General features: G+C 40.7%; 1 protein-coding gene across 3 annotated transcripts in view; it reads right to left on the reverse strand.

Moving 5' to 3' along the window:
• SLC17A1 (solute carrier family 17 member 1) overlaps nucleotides 1-16767 on the reverse strand; it is an 85614-nt gene that overhangs the window by 30734 nt on the left and 38113 nt on the right. For 2 of the 3 annotated variants that reach the window (XM_067755791.1, XM_067755792.1), the window contains exons 7-10: nucleotides 14678-14796; nucleotides 14413-14574; nucleotides 13288-13420; nucleotides 13054-13201 (exon numbers count right to left, since the gene is read on the reverse strand). In XM_067755791.1, the coding sequence (XP_067611892.1) occupies nucleotides 13054-13201; nucleotides 13288-13420; nucleotides 14413-14574; nucleotides 14678-14796 (562 nt within the window). The remainder of the gene's footprint in view (nucleotides 1-13053; nucleotides 13202-13287; nucleotides 13421-14412; nucleotides 14575-14677; nucleotides 14797-16767) is intronic. The other variant, XM_067755793.1, reaches the window with a different exon arrangement.

Genomic DNA, 16767 nt, shown 5'->3' on the forward strand with positions numbered 1-16767 from the left:
AGATTCCAGTGCTGGTCAATTGTTTATCTTTTCATCTATTTTCTTCAGCTTTCATAGATATTTTGAAATTCATTTTGCCTGATAACTTTATTTTTATTTAGTTATTTATTTTTAATAAAGATCTGAGAGTTTCTTTTTTTTAATTTACTTATTTTTGGCTGCATTGGGTCTTCACTGCTGTGTGCAGGCTTTCTCTAGTTGCAGCAAGTGGGAGCTTCTCATTGCGGTGGCTTCTCTTGTTGCAGAGCATGGGTTCTAGGCTCGTGGGCTTCAGTAGTTTTGGCATGTGGGCTCAGTAGTTGTGGCACACAGGCTTAGTTGCTCCACAGTGTGTGGGATCTCCCTGGACCAGGGATCGAACCTGTGTCCCCTACATTGGAAGGCAGATTCTTAACCACTGCACCACCAGGGAGGCCCTTACCTGATAACTTTAATATCTGTATCATTTGTATGACTATTTCTAATGGCATTTTATGGTTATTAATCAAATGGCCCTGTCCCTTGGCATGCCTAGTAATTTTTATTTAATGATGGACACTAAATAAAGAAGCTATAGACTTTAGAATATATTGTATTTTGCCAGAAAAGATTTACTCTTTTCTCTAATAGATAGATTTGGAGGGGAGGAAATCGAACACTCTAACCTAAGTAGGGAATGAAATGAGATGAGGCTAGGCTTCAATTTTGATAAGACTCAGTTTACCTCTGGTACCCCCCGTTCCTTGAATATAGCCCTCCATGGTGTTAAATAGAGAGCTTGGCATACTCAGCTGGGTCCCACCAGGCCGTGGTACAGCTTGTCTCCTTAGCACAGATGGTATGGGAAATTCTGCCATGTTTCTTATTGATTTTTAGCTTAGACTTTTTTTTGCCCCTTACCCTATTAAACTTCAGAATTCAAAAAACATCTCAAGGAGAGAAACTGACTTTGTGTTTAAGTTCCCTTAATTTCCAATTTTGCCACTCTAGCCCTGTGCAACTGACAAATGCTTGGCTAATTTCTACGTCCAGAGCTGCAGGCTTCTACCAGGGCCAAAGCTGGATTAGCAGCCTTTTGCCAATCTCCTGAATTGGCAAGTAGCCCCAAGGAAAAAATGGTGGGGATTGTCAGCTCACCTCTCAGAGGTGCTAGCCTCTGATGTCTTTGGTCCCACTGGCTTCTGCTGCTGTCTGATACCTTTTAGTGAATACTCATGGTATTTTATCTGGACTTCTCCAGTTTTTCCCAGCCAGAATATCAGTCATACACAAGCTGCTCAATCCCATGAGGAGGTTTACGAGTTTTCTCAAATTTTGCTTTATGGTTGTAAAATGTTAGATGCATAGAAATATCTTCTAGTGGATTAACATAATTATAAAATATCCTTCTTTATCTCTAGTAATGTATCTTGTCTTAAAATCTACATTGGCTGATCTAGTTTCCTTTATTTTACTTTTAATCTACTTTAATTTTGTTTTTGCTTTTATTTCAATCAAGGTTAACTTAAAATTTGGAAGAATTGGTTCTTTTATATTTCATGTTTTTCTGACACATTTGACTTAAAATGATCATCATTCTATTTTTTTCCCTTCTATCCTATCTTCCTTTATAATTTCACTTGATTTCTTTTTCATTAATTGTTTTTTTAAATATCATTCCCTTTACACTTTTATTATCCCTCAGTAGTTACCTTAGAGAGTAAAACATGTATCCTCAACTTATTATGCTCTAATATAAATTAATGTTAAAAAATTCCCATTAGGGCTTCCCTGGTGGCGCAGTGGTTGAGAATCTGCCTGCCAATGCAGGGGACACGGGTTCAAGCCCTGGTCTGGGAGGATCCCGCATGCCGCGGAGCAACTGGGCCCGTGAACCACAATTGCTGAGCCTGCGCGTCTGGAGCCTGTGCTCCGCAACAAGAGAGGCCGCGATAGTGAGAGGCCCGCGCACCGCGATGAAGAGTGGCCCCCGCTTGCCACAACTAGAGAAAGCCCTCGCACGGAAACGAAGACCCAACACAGCCATAAATAAATAAATAAAGCAAACTGTCCACAAGTAAAAATAAATAAACACTATTATAAAAAAAAAAAAAACTTTAAAAAAAAAAGTAAAAAAAAAAATTCCCATTAATGAAAGCACCTTGGGACACTTCAATTCACTTATACCCTCTCATCTTATGTGCTATTTATTGTTATGCATTTTAATTTATATATTTTATACCCTATAGGGTATTATTGTTTTTGTTTTGTGAATTCAGTAATTACTGGATTTACTCTAATATTTTTCCTCTCCATCTCTCTTCGTTTCTATACCTCTGTTTCATCTGTGATTATTTTACTTCTGCCTGAAGAATTCCCATTTAATAATTCTTTCACTGGAGGTCTGTTGCTGATGAATTCCCAGTTTGTCTGAAAAATGTTTTTATATTACCTTCTTTTTTTTTAAATAAATTTATTTATTTATTTATTTATGGCTGTGTTGGGTCTTCGTTTCTGTGCGAGGGCTTTCTCTAGTTGCGGCGAGCGGGTGCCACTCTTCATCACGGTGCGCGGGCCTCTCACTATCGCGGCCTCTCTTGTTGTGGAGCACAGGCTCCAGACGCGCAAGCTCAGTAGTTGTGGATCACGGGCCTAGTTGCTCCACGGCATGTGGGATCATCCCAGCCCAGGGCTTGAACCCGTGTCCCCTGCATTGGCAGGCGGATTCTTAACCACTGTGCCACTAGGGGAGCCCCTACCTTAATTCTTGAAGGAAGTGTTTGCTGGACAAAGACTTCTAGGTTAACAATGATTTTTTTTTTTTTTTGTAACATGTTAGGAATTGGCTTCTAGCTTTCATAGTTTCTGTTGAGAAGACAGTTGTCAGTATTACTATTGCTCCTTTGAAAGTAATGTGTCTTTTGTATACAGCTGTTTTTAAGAGTTCTCTCTTTTTTCACAGTTTTGCAATAACAAGTCTAGGCGTGGCTTTCTTTTTATTTATCCTATTATATATTCAGTAACTATAGCACCTTTAATGACTATGCTCTCTTTTCAGATTCAGAAGTCTTTGGCGTGCTGTGGTGGTGGGAAAGGATTTAACCTATTTTTACTGAAAGAGGTGCTTTCATTCCATTATTAGAGATATAAACAAAATCCCCAGTGTCAAGAGTCCTGAGTGCCAGGACAATTACTCTGAAAATCATTACACATCCACAGTATGGAGCAGTTCACTAATCTGAGAGTAGCAAGGTGAGAGCTTTATGTGCTCCATACCTCATGCCACCCAAACCCCAAACAATAGGTATTTGATATGGGGAATGAAAACAACCTTGAGATTATTTTAATGCCGGACAGTTTCCTGGAAAGCTATTAGCTCTAAAATTGTTTATTCTTCAGCTGCAATAACCCATGGTAAAAGCATTTTGGAAGGGTAAATAGCTGCTGAAGTTGACTTTCAATTTAATTGATTTTATATTTTGGTGTAATAATGATTTAGTAAAACCTAAATAAGATTCAGATACCTGAACTATACTTCAGTCCCACATGGGGGGAAATTCAAGGGTGCATGACCCATCCATCAGTCAAAAATAATTAAAAGCAATTAAAAAAAGTTTGGAGCCTCCCTTTAAGAATGTCAAGGGGATGACAGTGCCTGCTTAATGCATCACACAGCATCTTTAGAATCCTCTGTGCTTTTCTACTCATGCTACCCACCAGAGAGATGGTCACTACATTCCCAGGTTTTCTCTGTCTCACTCAATTTCATTTCCCAAACAATATTCTCACAGAACCACACCTGTGCCTCCTCTTCTTCCTTGACGCCTTCGTTATGCTAAAAAAATATAATCACTTGCCCTATTCCTCAGTTCTAGCAAAGACCAAATTTCCCTAAAAGGACAGTTGAGTAATTTATCCTCTAAGGGGACTCTTTTTAATAGGCAAGGGAAGTATATGGTTAGGAATATTAGGAATAAGTTTTATTCCCAACCATTAAAAAGTTTAAGCATTATAGGGAACCTTGAAGATGGCGGAAGAGTAAGACGCGGAGATCACCTTCCTCCCCACACATACACCACAAATACATCTACACGTGGAACAACTCCTACAGAACACCTACTGAAGGCTGGCAGAAGATCTCAGACCTCCCAAAAGGCAAGAAACTCCCCACGTACCTGGGTAGGGCAAAAGAAAAAAAGAAAAAACAGAGACAAAAGAATAGGGACGGCACCTGCACCAGTGGGAGGGAGCTGTGAAGGAGGAAAAGTTTCCACACACTAGGAAGCCCCTTCGCGGGCGGAGACTGCGGGAGGCGGAGGGGGGAGCTTCGGAGCCGCAGAGGAGAGCGCAGCCACAGGGGTGCGGAGGACAAAGCGGGGAGATTCCCGCACAGAGGATCGGTGCCGACCGGCACTCACCAGCCCGAGAGGCCTGTCTGCTCACCCGCCGGGGCGGGCGGGGCTGCGAGCTGAGGCTTGGGTTTCGGTTTCGGACAGAGCGCAGGGAGAGGCCTGGGGTTGGCGGCGTGAACATAGCCTGAAGGGGTTAGTGCGCCACCGCTAGCCGGGAGGGAGTCCTGGGGAAAGTCTGCACCTGCCAAAGAGGCAAGAGACTTTTTCTTACCTCTTTGTTTCCTGGTGCGCGAGGAGAGGGGATTAAGAGCGCTGCTTAAAGGAGCTCCAGAGATGGGCGCGAGCCGCGGCTAAAAGCACGGACCCTAGAGACGGGTGGGAGACGGCTAAGGCTGCTGCTGCCGCCACCAAGGGGCCTGTGTGCGAGCACAGGTCACTCTCCACACCCCTCTTCCGCGGAGCCTGTGCAGCCCGCCACTGCCAGGTTCCCGGGATCCAGGGACAACTTCCCCGGGAGAACGCACGGCGGGCCTCAGGCTGGTGCAACGTCACGCCGGCCTCTGCCGCCGCAGGCCCGCCCCGCACTCCGTGCCCCTCCCTCCCACCGGCCTGAGTGAGCCAGAGGCCCCGAATCAGCGGCTCCTTTAACCCCGTCCTGTCTGAGCAAAAAACAGACGCCCTCCAGCGACCTACACGCAGAGGCAGGGCCAAATCCAAAGCTGAGCCCCTGTGAGCTGTGAGAACAAAGAAGAGAAAGGGAAATCTCTCCCAGCAGCCTCAGAAGCAGCGGATTAAAGCTCCACAATCAACTTGATATACCCTGCATCTGTGGAATACGTCAATAGACAAGGAATGATCCCAAATTGAGGAGGTGGACTTTAGGAGCAAGATCTATGATTTTTTTCCCTTTTCCTCTTTTTGAATGTGGTTGTGTATGCTTCTGTGTGAGATCTTGTCTGTATAGTCTTGCTTCCACCATTTGTCCTAGGGTTCTATCCGCCCATGTTTTTTTTAAAATTCTTTTTCTTAATAATTAATTTTAATTTTAATAACTTTATTATACTTTCCTTCCTTCCTTCCTTCCTTCCTTTCTTTCTTTCTTTCCTTCCTTCCTTCCTTCCTTCCTTCCCTCCTTTAGACAACGAATCATCCCAACTTGAGGAGGTGGTCTCTGAGAGCAAGATTTATGATTTTTCCCCCTTTACCTCTTTTTGTGAGGGTGTATGTGTATGCTTCTGTGTAAGATTTTGTCTGTATAGCTTTGCTTCCAACATTTGTCCTAAGGTTCTATCCGTCCCTTTTTTTTCCTAAATAAGTATTTTTTAACTCAGTAACTTTATTATACTTTATTTTATTTTTACTGTATCTTCTTTCTTTCTTTTATCCTTCTTTCCCTCCTTCCTTCCTTCCTTCCTCCCTCCCTCCCTCCTTTCTTTCCTTCTTGCCTTCTTTCCTTCTTTGCTTCTTTCTTTCTTTCTTCCTTCCTTCCTTCCCTCCTTTCCTTCTTTCTTTCCTCATACTTCTACTAATTCTCTCTACTTTTTCTTCCTTTTATTCTGAGCCGTGTGGATGAAAGGCTCTTGGTGCTCCAGCCAGGAGTCAGGGCTCTGCCTCTGAGGTAGGAGAGCCAACTTCAGGACACTGGTCAACAAGAGACCTCCAGGCTCCACATAATATCAAACGGCGAAAATCTCCCAGAGACCTCCATCTTAACACCAGCACCCAGCTTCACGCAACGACCAGCAAGCTACAGTGCTGGACAACCTATGCCAAACAACTAGCAAAACAGGAACACAACCCCACCCATTAGCAGAGAGGCTGCCTAAAATCATAATAAGTCCACAGACACCCCAAAACACACCACCAGATGTGGACCTGCCCACTAGAGAGACAAGATCCAGCCTCATCCACCACAACACGGGCACTAGTCCCCTCCACCAGGAAGCCTACACAACCCACTGAACCAACCTTAGTCACTGGAGACAGACACCAAAAACAACGGGAACTACGAACCTGCAGTCTGCAAAAAGGAGACCCCAAACACAGTAAGATAAGCAAAATGAGAAGACAGAAAAACACACATCAGATAAAGGAGCAAGATAAAAATGCACCAGACCTAACAAATGAAGAGGAAATAGGCAGTCTACCTGAAAAAGAATTCAGAATAATGATAGTAAGGATGATCCGAAATCTTGGAAATAGAATGGACAAAATGCAAGAAACAGTTAACAAGGACCTAGAAGAAATAAAGATAAAACAAGCAACGATGAACAACACAATAAATGAAATTAAAAGTACTCTAGATGGGATCAATAGCAGAATAACTGAGGCAGAAGAATGGATAAGTGACCTGGAAGATAAAATAGTGGAAATAACTACTGCAGAGAAGAATAAAGGAAAGAGAATGAAAAGAACTGAGGACAGTCTCAGAGACCTCTGGGACAACATTAAACGCACCAACATTCGAATTATAGGGGTTCCAGAAGAAGAAGAGAAAAAGAAAGGGACTGAGAAAATATTTGAAGAGATTATAGTTGAAAACTTCCCTAATATGGGGAAATAGTTAATCAAGTTCAGGAAGCACAGAGAGTCCCATACAGGATAAATACAAGGAGAAATACGCCAAGACACATATTAATCAAACTGTCCAAAATTAAATACAAAGAAAGCATATTAAAAGCAGCAAGGGAAAAACAACAAATAACACACAAGGGAATCCCCATAAGGTTAACAGCTGATCTCTCAGCAGAAACCCTACAAGCCAGAAGGGAGTGGCAGGACATACTGAAAGTGATGAAGGAGAAAAACCTGCAACAAAGACTACTCTACCCACCAAGGATCTCATTCAGATTTGAAGGAGAAATTAAAACCTTTACAGACAAGCAAAAGCTGAGAGAGTTCAGCACCACCAAACCAGCTTTGCAGCAAATGCTAAAGGAACTTCTCTAGATAAGAAACACAAGAGAAGGAAAAGACCTATAATAACGAACCCAAAACAATTTAGAAAATGGGAATAGGAACATACATATCGATAATTACCGTAAATGTAAATGGACTAAATGCTCCCACCAAAAGACACAGATTGGCTGAATGGATACAAAAACAAGACCCTATATATGCTGTCTACAAGAGACCCACTTCAGACCTAGAGACACATACAGACTGAAAGTAAGGGGATGGAAAAAGATATTCCATGCAAAAGGAAACCAAAAGAAAGCTGGAGTAGCAATTCTCATATCAGACAAAATAGACTTTAAAATAAGGACTATTAAAAGAGACAAAGAAGGACACTACATAATGATCAAGGGATCGATCCAAGAAGAAGACATAACAATTGTAAATATTTATGCACCCAACACAGGAGCACCTCAATACATAAGGCAAATACTAACAGCCATAAAAGGGGAAATCGACAGTAACACATTCATAGTAGGGGACTTTAACACCCCACTTTCACCCATGGACAGATCATCCAAAATGAAAATAAATAAGGAAACACAAGCTTTAAATGATACATTAAACAAGATGGACTTAATTGATATTTATAGGACACTCCAGCCAAAAACAACAGAATACACATTTTTCTCAAGTGCTCATGGAACATTCTCCAGGATAGATCATATCTTGGGTCACAAATCAAGCCTTGGTAAATTTAAGAAAATTGAAATTGTATCAAGTATCTTTTCTGATCACAATGCCATGAGACTAGATATCAATTACAGGAAAAGATCTGTAAAAAATATAAACACGTGAAGGCTAAACAATACACTACTTAATAATGAAGTGATCACTGAAGAAATCAAAGAGGAAATAAAAAAATACCTAGAAACAAATGACAATGGAGACACAACGACCCAAAACCTATGGGATGCAGCAAAAGCAGTTCTAAGGGGGAAGTTTATAGCAATACAAGCCCACCTTAAGAAGCAGGAAACATCTAGAATAAACAACCTAACCTTGCACCTCAAGCAATTAGAGAAAGAAGAACAAAAATACCCCAAAGCTAGCAGAAGGAAAGAAATCATAAAAATCAGATCAGAAATAAATGAAAAAGAAATGAAGGAAACAATAGCAAAGATCAATAAAACTAAAAGCTGGTTCTTTGAGAAGATAAACAAAATAGATAAACCACTAGCCAGACTCATCAAGAAAAAAAGGGAGAAGACTCAAATCAATAGAATTAGAAATGAAAAAGGAGAAGTAACAACTGACACTGCAGAAATAAAAGAGATCATGAGAGATTACTACAAGCAACTCTATGCCAATAAAATGGACAATCTGGAAGAAATGGACAAATTCTTAGAAATGCACAACCTGCCAAGACTGAATCAGGAAGAAATAGAAAATATGAACAGACCAATCACAAGCACTGAAATTGAAACTGTGATTAAAAGTCTTCCAACAAACAAAAGCCCAGGACCAGATGGCTTCACAGGAGAATTCTATCAAACATTTAAGAAGAGCTAACACTGATCCTTCTCAAACTCTTCCAAAATATAGCAGAGGGAGGAACACTCCCAAATTCCTTCTACGAGGCCACCATCACCTTGATACCAAAACCAGACAAGGATGTCACAAAGAAAGAAAACTACAGGCCAATATCACTGATGAACATAGATGCAAAAATCCTCAACAAAATACTAGCAAACAGAATCCAACAGCACATTAAAAGGATCATACACCATGATCAAGTGGGGTTTATTCCAGGAATGTAAGGATTCTTCAATATACGCAAATCTATCAATGTGATAAACCATATTAACAAATTAAAGGAGAAAAACCATATGATCATCTCAATAGATGCAGAGAAAGCTTTTGACAAAATTCAACACCCATTTATGATAAAAACCCTGCAGAAAGTAGGCATAGAGGGAACTTTCGTCAACATAATAAAGGCCATATATGACAAACCCACAGCCAACATCGTGCTCAATGGTGAAAAACTGAAAGCATTTCCACTAAGATCAGGAACAAGACAAGGTTGCCCACTCTCACCACTGTTATTCAACATAGTTTTGGAAGTTTTAGCCACAGCAATCAGAGAAGAAAAGGAAATAAAAGGAATTCAAATTGGAAAAGAAGAAGTAAAGCTGTCACTGTTTGCAGATGACATGATACTATACATAGAGAATCCTAAAGTTGCTACCAGAAAACTACTAGAGCTAATCAATGAATTTGGTAAAGTAGCAGGATACAAAATTAATGCACAGAAATCTCTGGCATTCCTATATACTAATGATGAAAAATCTGAAAGTGAAATCAAAAAAACACTCCCATTTACTATTGCAACAAAAAGAATAAAATATCTAGGAATAAACCTACCTAAGGAGACAAAAGACCTGTATGCAGAAAATTATAAGACACTGATGAAAGAAATTAAAGATGATACAAATAGTTGGAGAGATATACCATGTTCTTGGATTGGAAGAATCAACATTGTGAAAATGACTCTACTACCCAAAGCAATCTATAGATTCAATGCAATCCCTATCAAACTACCACTGGCATTTTTCACAGAACTAGAACAAAAAATTTCTCAATTTGTATGGAAACACAAAAGACCCCGAATAGCCAAAGCAATCTTGAGAACGAAAAAAGGAGCTGGAGGAATCAGGCTCCCTGACTTCAGACTATACTACAAAGCTACAATAATCAAGACAGTATGGTACTGGCACAAAAACAGAAAGATAGATCAATGGAACAGGATAGAAAGCCCAGAGATAAACCCACGCACATATGGACACCTTATCTTTGATAAAGGTAGCAGGAATGTACAGTGGAGAAAGGACAGCCTCTTCAATAAGTGGTGCTGGGAAAACTGGACAGGTACATGTAAAAGTATGAGATTAGGTCACTCCCTAACACCATACACAAAAATAAGCTCAAGGTGGATTAAAGACCTAAATGTAAGGCCAGAAACTATCAAACTCTTAGAGGAAAACATAGGCAGAACACTCTATGACATAAATCACAGCAAGATCCTTTCTGACCCACCTCCTAGAGTAATGGAAATAAAAACAAAAATAAACAAATGGGACCTAATGAAACTTCAAAGCTTTTGCACAGCAAAGGAAACCATAAACAAGACCAAAAGACCCTCAGAATGGGAGAAAATATTTGCAAATGAAGCAACTGACAAAGGATTAATCTCCAAATTTTACAAGCAGCTCATGCAGCTCAATAACAAAAAAACAACCCAATCCAAAAATGGGCAGAAGACCTAAATAGACATTTCTCCACAGAAGATATACAGACTGCCAACAAACACATGAAAGAATGCTCAACATCATTAATCATTAGAGAAATGCAAATCAAAACTACAATGAGATATCATCTCACACCAGTCAGAATGGCCATCATCAAAAAATCTAGAAACAATAAATGCTGGAGAGGGTGTGGAGAAAAGGGAACACTCTTGCACTGCTGGTGGGAATGTGAATTGATTCAGCCACTATGGAGAACAGTATGAAGGTTCCTTAAAAAACTACAACTAAAACTACCATATGACCCAGCAATCCCACTACTGGGCATATACCCTGAGAAAACCAAAATTCAAAAAGAGTCATGTACCAAAATGTTCATTGCAGCTCTATTTACAATAGCCCAGAGACGGAAACAACCTAAGTGCCCATCATCGGATGAATGGATAAAGAAGATGTGGCACATATATACAATGGAATATTACTCAGCCATAAAAAGAAACGAAATTGAGCTATATGTAATGAGGTGGATAGACCTAGAGTCTGTCATACAGAGTGAAGTAAGTCAGAAAGAAAAAGACAAATACCGTATGCTAACACATATATATGGAATTTAAGAAAAAAAAATGTTATGAAGAACCTAGGGGTAAGACAGGAATATAGACGCAGACCTACTGGAGAACAGACTTGAGGATATGGGGAGGGGGAAGGGTGAGCTGTGACAGGGCGAGAGAGAGTCATGGACATATACACACTAACAAATGTAGTAAGGTAGATAGCTAGTTGGAAGCAGCCGCATGGCACAGGGATATTGGCTCGGTGCTTTGTGACAGCCTGGAGGGGTGCGATAGGGAGGGTGGGAGGGAGGGAGATGCAAGAGGGAAGACATATGGGAACATATGTATATGTATAACTGATTCACTTTGTTATAAAGCAGAAACTAACACACCATTGTAAAGCAATTATACCCCAATAAAGATGTTAAAAAAAAAGTTTAAGCATTATAAATTAATATGTTTGTGACATAATGCACATATGCCCTAAATATTGAGGATGAATTAGCTTAAGAGACTAAGAATATTCCCAAATTGTCTATTAGTATATCTTCTCTGATGGTACAAAATTACCTGACTAATATGGTATTTGGGCCCATTAGAATGATGCAACTCAGGTCAAGTTCTATGTTATCCAAGCCATTGCTGGCTGAGATATTTTCCATCTTAGTGACCAGGTACTGGTAAATAACACTAGTGAGGCATTGACTACATCTAGACGGCTCTGGAGGCAGACATTCTAGGTATGAACCTTCCCTCTACTTATTACTAATCATGTGACTTTATATACATTCATTTCCCTGGTCTTTTGTTTCCTTACCCACACTATGTGGACACTATTATCTCACACTGGGGCATAACAGGCACATAAAAAATACTCAATAAATGGTAGCTATTTATAATTTCCTTTATCTATTTGTGTATACATTCTTAATTTACCTGTTTTTCAGAGTGCATATGGCTCAGGTGGCATTGTGTATTCTATATCAAATAATCTGTTTATGTCTTTATATAATTCCAAGTAATCAGAATACCTGCAGGCATTTTTAAGGAGGGTCTCAGAACTCAATAAATCAAATGGATACATGTCTTCATTACTCTGGCCTTCACCTAGTGTAGATCTGATGGGCAAGATTCTTTACAGAACTGTGACAAAGTAGATTATTCTTGGTTTCTTTTTGCCTCTCTACCTCAGGCTACTGCTTTACAAAACTTCAAATAATTCTGTTCATATTGGATCTATGTTCTCCAGAGACTGCTAGCCCCATAAAGTACAATGTGAAGAGTGTCCCCTGGAGTTGTGCAAATGACAGAACTGCTTCCATTAGTCACACTTATTATATCTAAAAAAAGGCATAACATAGTAAAAAGAGGAAAAGTTCTTTGTCACAGAGATCTTGATTAAAGTTCTAGCTAATATCCAAGCCAGTGATGAGATCTTAGGGTGAACGTTAAGTATCTGAAACTCAGTTTTCTTAGTTACAAAATAAATATTACTAACTGATGGCTTTTCTTCATGAGTAATAATATATAAGCATGGTATAATAATTTTAATGGATCAGTTAACCCTTATACATGTTTGCTATGTTCCAGGCACTATTCTATGTACTTGACTGTATTAACTTGTTTAATCCTCTTGTGAGGATAACTTTATGAGGTAAGCATTTTCTTATTACTCCCATTTTATAGATGAGAAACAGGTGTTGAGAAAGTAAGTAATTGGCTTGAGGAAAATGGTCATGAAACCCAATAGTCTGACTCTAGAATCTGTTCTCCTGATCACTGGACTATACTTCTTCATACACATGTGAGAGTTGCATACATTTGCATATATCATTTGGTATATAAATATTATTTAAGTTATATGTCTGACCTATATAGATGCTTCTTCAGAACTTTTGGCCTGCTGACCACCAGTTCCAAAATACTTGAAATCTTAAAACTTTGAGAACTTGGATACAAGAAAGAAAGAGATTTTTAAAACCCTACCTGGGAGCAATATCCAAGACATTTATTAATATTCCACCCATACAAAAGCTTCCTGTTGCATTAGCAAGTATCAGGAAAATCATAGTGCCATGGAAGCTGGAACTCAGGTAAAGCAGGCACAGGCTGAAGAGGGCGGGCAGGAGAAGTCCTGGGGAGTGATTCAGACAACAGTCAGGTGTATCCCAAAGATGGGGGTGAAATGCCCCAAAGTGCTTGAATGTCCTGGCTTCTTACCTAGCAAGGTGAAGAGTTTCCGGATGGTGAGTAGGCTGAGAATATTCCTGGACAGGAAGACGTCTGCCATATGACCTGCTAGGATAGCAAAAATCCAGGCAAACAAATGGGGGAGGGAAGACAGCAGCCCATTCTGAGGAAGGAATGTTATTGTGAGTGAGTATGAGAAACAGGATAAGCCCTACACTGAAATTCAGTATCTAAAGTTTGTATTGTCATATAGGAAACCATCAACGTACAATCCCAGAGTTACTTCTGGGAAGGAGAAAAATCGTTTGGACGTCAGAAACAGTCATCACAATCTGCCTAGTTTTCTGTTGGGACCTGAAAGCCCTAGATGGTAGAGAGGAAAACTATGTTGGGAATGGGAAATGCTGTCTGTGGGGAAAGTGATAGAGATGATAATGATAACAACTGAAAACATGTATATGGTGCTTATTGTGGACCAGCTGCTGTTAATCCTTGCAGCAAATCCATGATCTCATGGAAGATAAAATTGAATCTTAGAGAGCTTAGGTGACCTCACTGTTACACCGGTCACTAAGCTGGGTTACTGAAAGTTCATTATAGAATGTCTCAAAATGGCAAGCCCAGACTCCATTTCTAAAGGAGTCTTTTCTGGTTATGGCGTCATACAACAGAAGTTTCCAGGCATCAGTAATTCTCCAAGTCAGACAACCAATGAAAGTGTCGGTCCTTTCAGAGCAAGCTGTGAGTCATGGGTTCACAACCCAGGACTCTTTGCCTTTCCCCAGGGGAGAGGATTGGTATGAGCTGGAAAGGGTGGTAGAGCCTGGCCAACTGACTTTCAGGAAAGGATCTGACCCTGCAGGGAACAATGGTGTTGAGCCTTAAGGAATACATAAGGGTGATTATACAGGGAATGGGAGATAGGGAATCTGTGGGAATGTGGGTGAGTGTGTATTGTTGTGGGAGTGCTAGACATCATGTCTACACCTTTTATTCTGGGCAACGTTGACCTAATAATTGGAAACAGTGACATCTCCAGGTAAAGAACACCAGCTAAGTAGTATAGGGGTGGGCAAGAGCTAGGACTAGAGTCATGGGAGAAAAGGAAATGGGTGCAAAGTCCTTCATAAAGTGAAGAACAGAAGGTGTACTTACCTCTTTTACATTAATATGAAACTTGGAGTTGATAAACATTGGTGTATACAGACTCAGGAAGCTATTTGCCCAGAAAAAAGCAAAATTACAGAGGGAAATGACCCAGAGTGGAGGAGACTTAAGCACAGCCTTGATGGGCAGAGATGGTGCACTTGAACTGACCTGGAAAGGAACCCATTAATCGTTAGCACATTAGGACAAGATGGAACACATTTTATTTGGCACAGAATCTGGGAGATACCAAAGTGGAGCATGCGTGTTCTACCTGCTGGGCGAGGGCGGACGTGATGTATTCCTTCTCACTTTTGCTTATACACGGGTGGTCCTTTGGGTCCTCATAAAACAGAACGAACCAGAGAAGACTTAAGGCACAACCACAAGCACCTATTGGAACAGGGCAAGTTAGAATTGGAATTGTTTCTGTCTATAGTGAGTTTCTTTTCCAAACTGGCATTTTTCATTATTGGTCTGAGAACCTAGACTCCTGTTTTCTTTTTTGGAACTTTGCAACAAAGCTCACATTTTGATCGTTTTCTCTGTATCCATAGCTGCCTCTCTCAACAGAATGAATTTTACAGAAATGGTGGTAAACCCTCTGGCCTCTCCTGATCTCCTAGCCTCTATTTTTCTCCACGCAGGACAGCTGGGCCTCCCAGCTCTTAGGCCATCATCTCTACAGATTCCTAATGTATTCTACTGTGAGAGTACGGCATAGCTGAGCCTACACAGGGCTTGACAATCACCCAGTTGTTGTTGTTTTTTTTTTTTTAAAGTTAAATCTTACTTTTAAATCAATCTTATTTTAAAGATGTTGGGGGTAGGAGTTTATTAATTAATTAATTTTTGTTGTGTTGGGTCTTCATTTCTGTGCGAGGGCTTTCTCTAGTTGTGGCAAGCGGGGGCCACTCTTCATTGCGGTACGCGGGCCTCTCACTATCGCAGCCTCTCTTGTTGCGGAGCACAGGCTCCAGACGTGCAGGCTCAGTAGTTGTGGCTCACGGGCCTAGCTGCTCCGCGGCATGCGGGATCTTCCCAGACCAGGGCTCGAACCCATGTCCCCTGCATTGGCAGGCAGATTCTCAACCACTGTGCCACCAGGGAAGCCCCAATCACCCAGTTTTGAGAGCTAGGCCTTAGCTATGCTCCTAAGATGCAGACCAGGCCTTAGGGATTGTCCAAGTCCCATAAGAGTTTGCCAAATTATTTGTTGTTTTTCAGTTTTTTATACTAATGATCTGATCATAAGGAATCCTTTGTTAGGACAGGGAGTATGTAGTACCCAGTAGTCAGCCTTCCAGAATTGCATTCATTCATCTGAAAAATATTGGTTAAATGTCCATTATGTACCATGAACCATTCTAGGTCCTGGGAATACAACAGTGAATAAAACAGACAAAGCCCTGCCTTCACAGACTTTAGTTTCTAATGGATGAGACAAAGATAATGAAAAGTAATTAAATAAAAGGTAGTAAATGTCAGTGAAAAGAGCTATGGAGGAGAGTTATGGGGGGAGGAAGGAAGGAGTACCATGTTCAGGGAAGGCTAGGACGTGGATGGGGCACAGACACTCCAGGCAGAGGGAGAAATAAGTACCAAAGCCCAGAGTTATGAGGCCAGTGTCACTGGGCAGGGAGCAAGGTGAGGGTGGAAATGGATGAGGATGAGAGGTAATGAGATCAGACCATGTGGAAACCTGGAGCCACTGTGAGATCTCAGATGTTTACAACACACTTTAAGACAACATTAAAAGAATACTTTGACAACATACCATTTCCACCTCATTCTGTGACCTGAGAGCCCAAACCCAAGGCAAAATGTAAATGAAGAAAAGTGAGCACCTAATAAATACACAGGCAATACATATATTTCTCTATATTATTGTACTCAACCCTCAGAAAATACATTTGATACTATTAGCTCTTTTTCAAAATAAGAAGACTGATGCTCAGAACGATCTGCTTGCTTACCCAGGGACACATGATTAGTAAGTGGTAACTGACACTTAAGCACGGATTACATTGTCTAGGGAGGGAAAATAGCCCTAGAGGAGGAGGCTGGAGAAAAGCCTGGAAGAAAGACAACAGTTAATGGCAAGTAGAAGAGGAGAAGTCTGCAAAGGAGACTGAGAGGGAATGGCCAGAAGGATAAAGTCCATTGTAGGAAGAACAGGGTCAGAGAGACTGAGATGAGAAGGAAATGTCCAGTCACTGAGGTTCAGTGCATGGAGTCAGAGGCAAAGGCACAAGGGAAAGAATGGTATTGTTGAATATGATTGACAGTTCAGGTCAAATGTGGACTGAAAAACTTCCACTTGATTTATGGGCATGGAGCTTGGCCAGCATTTGGGGGGCATAT

This window comes from Pseudorca crassidens, chromosome 10 (genome assembly GCF_039906515.1).
Source record: "Pseudorca crassidens isolate mPseCra1 chromosome 10, mPseCra1.hap1, whole genome shotgun sequence".
In the NCBI taxonomy this organism is placed as follows: Eukaryota; Metazoa; Chordata; class Mammalia; order Artiodactyla; family Delphinidae; genus Pseudorca; species Pseudorca crassidens.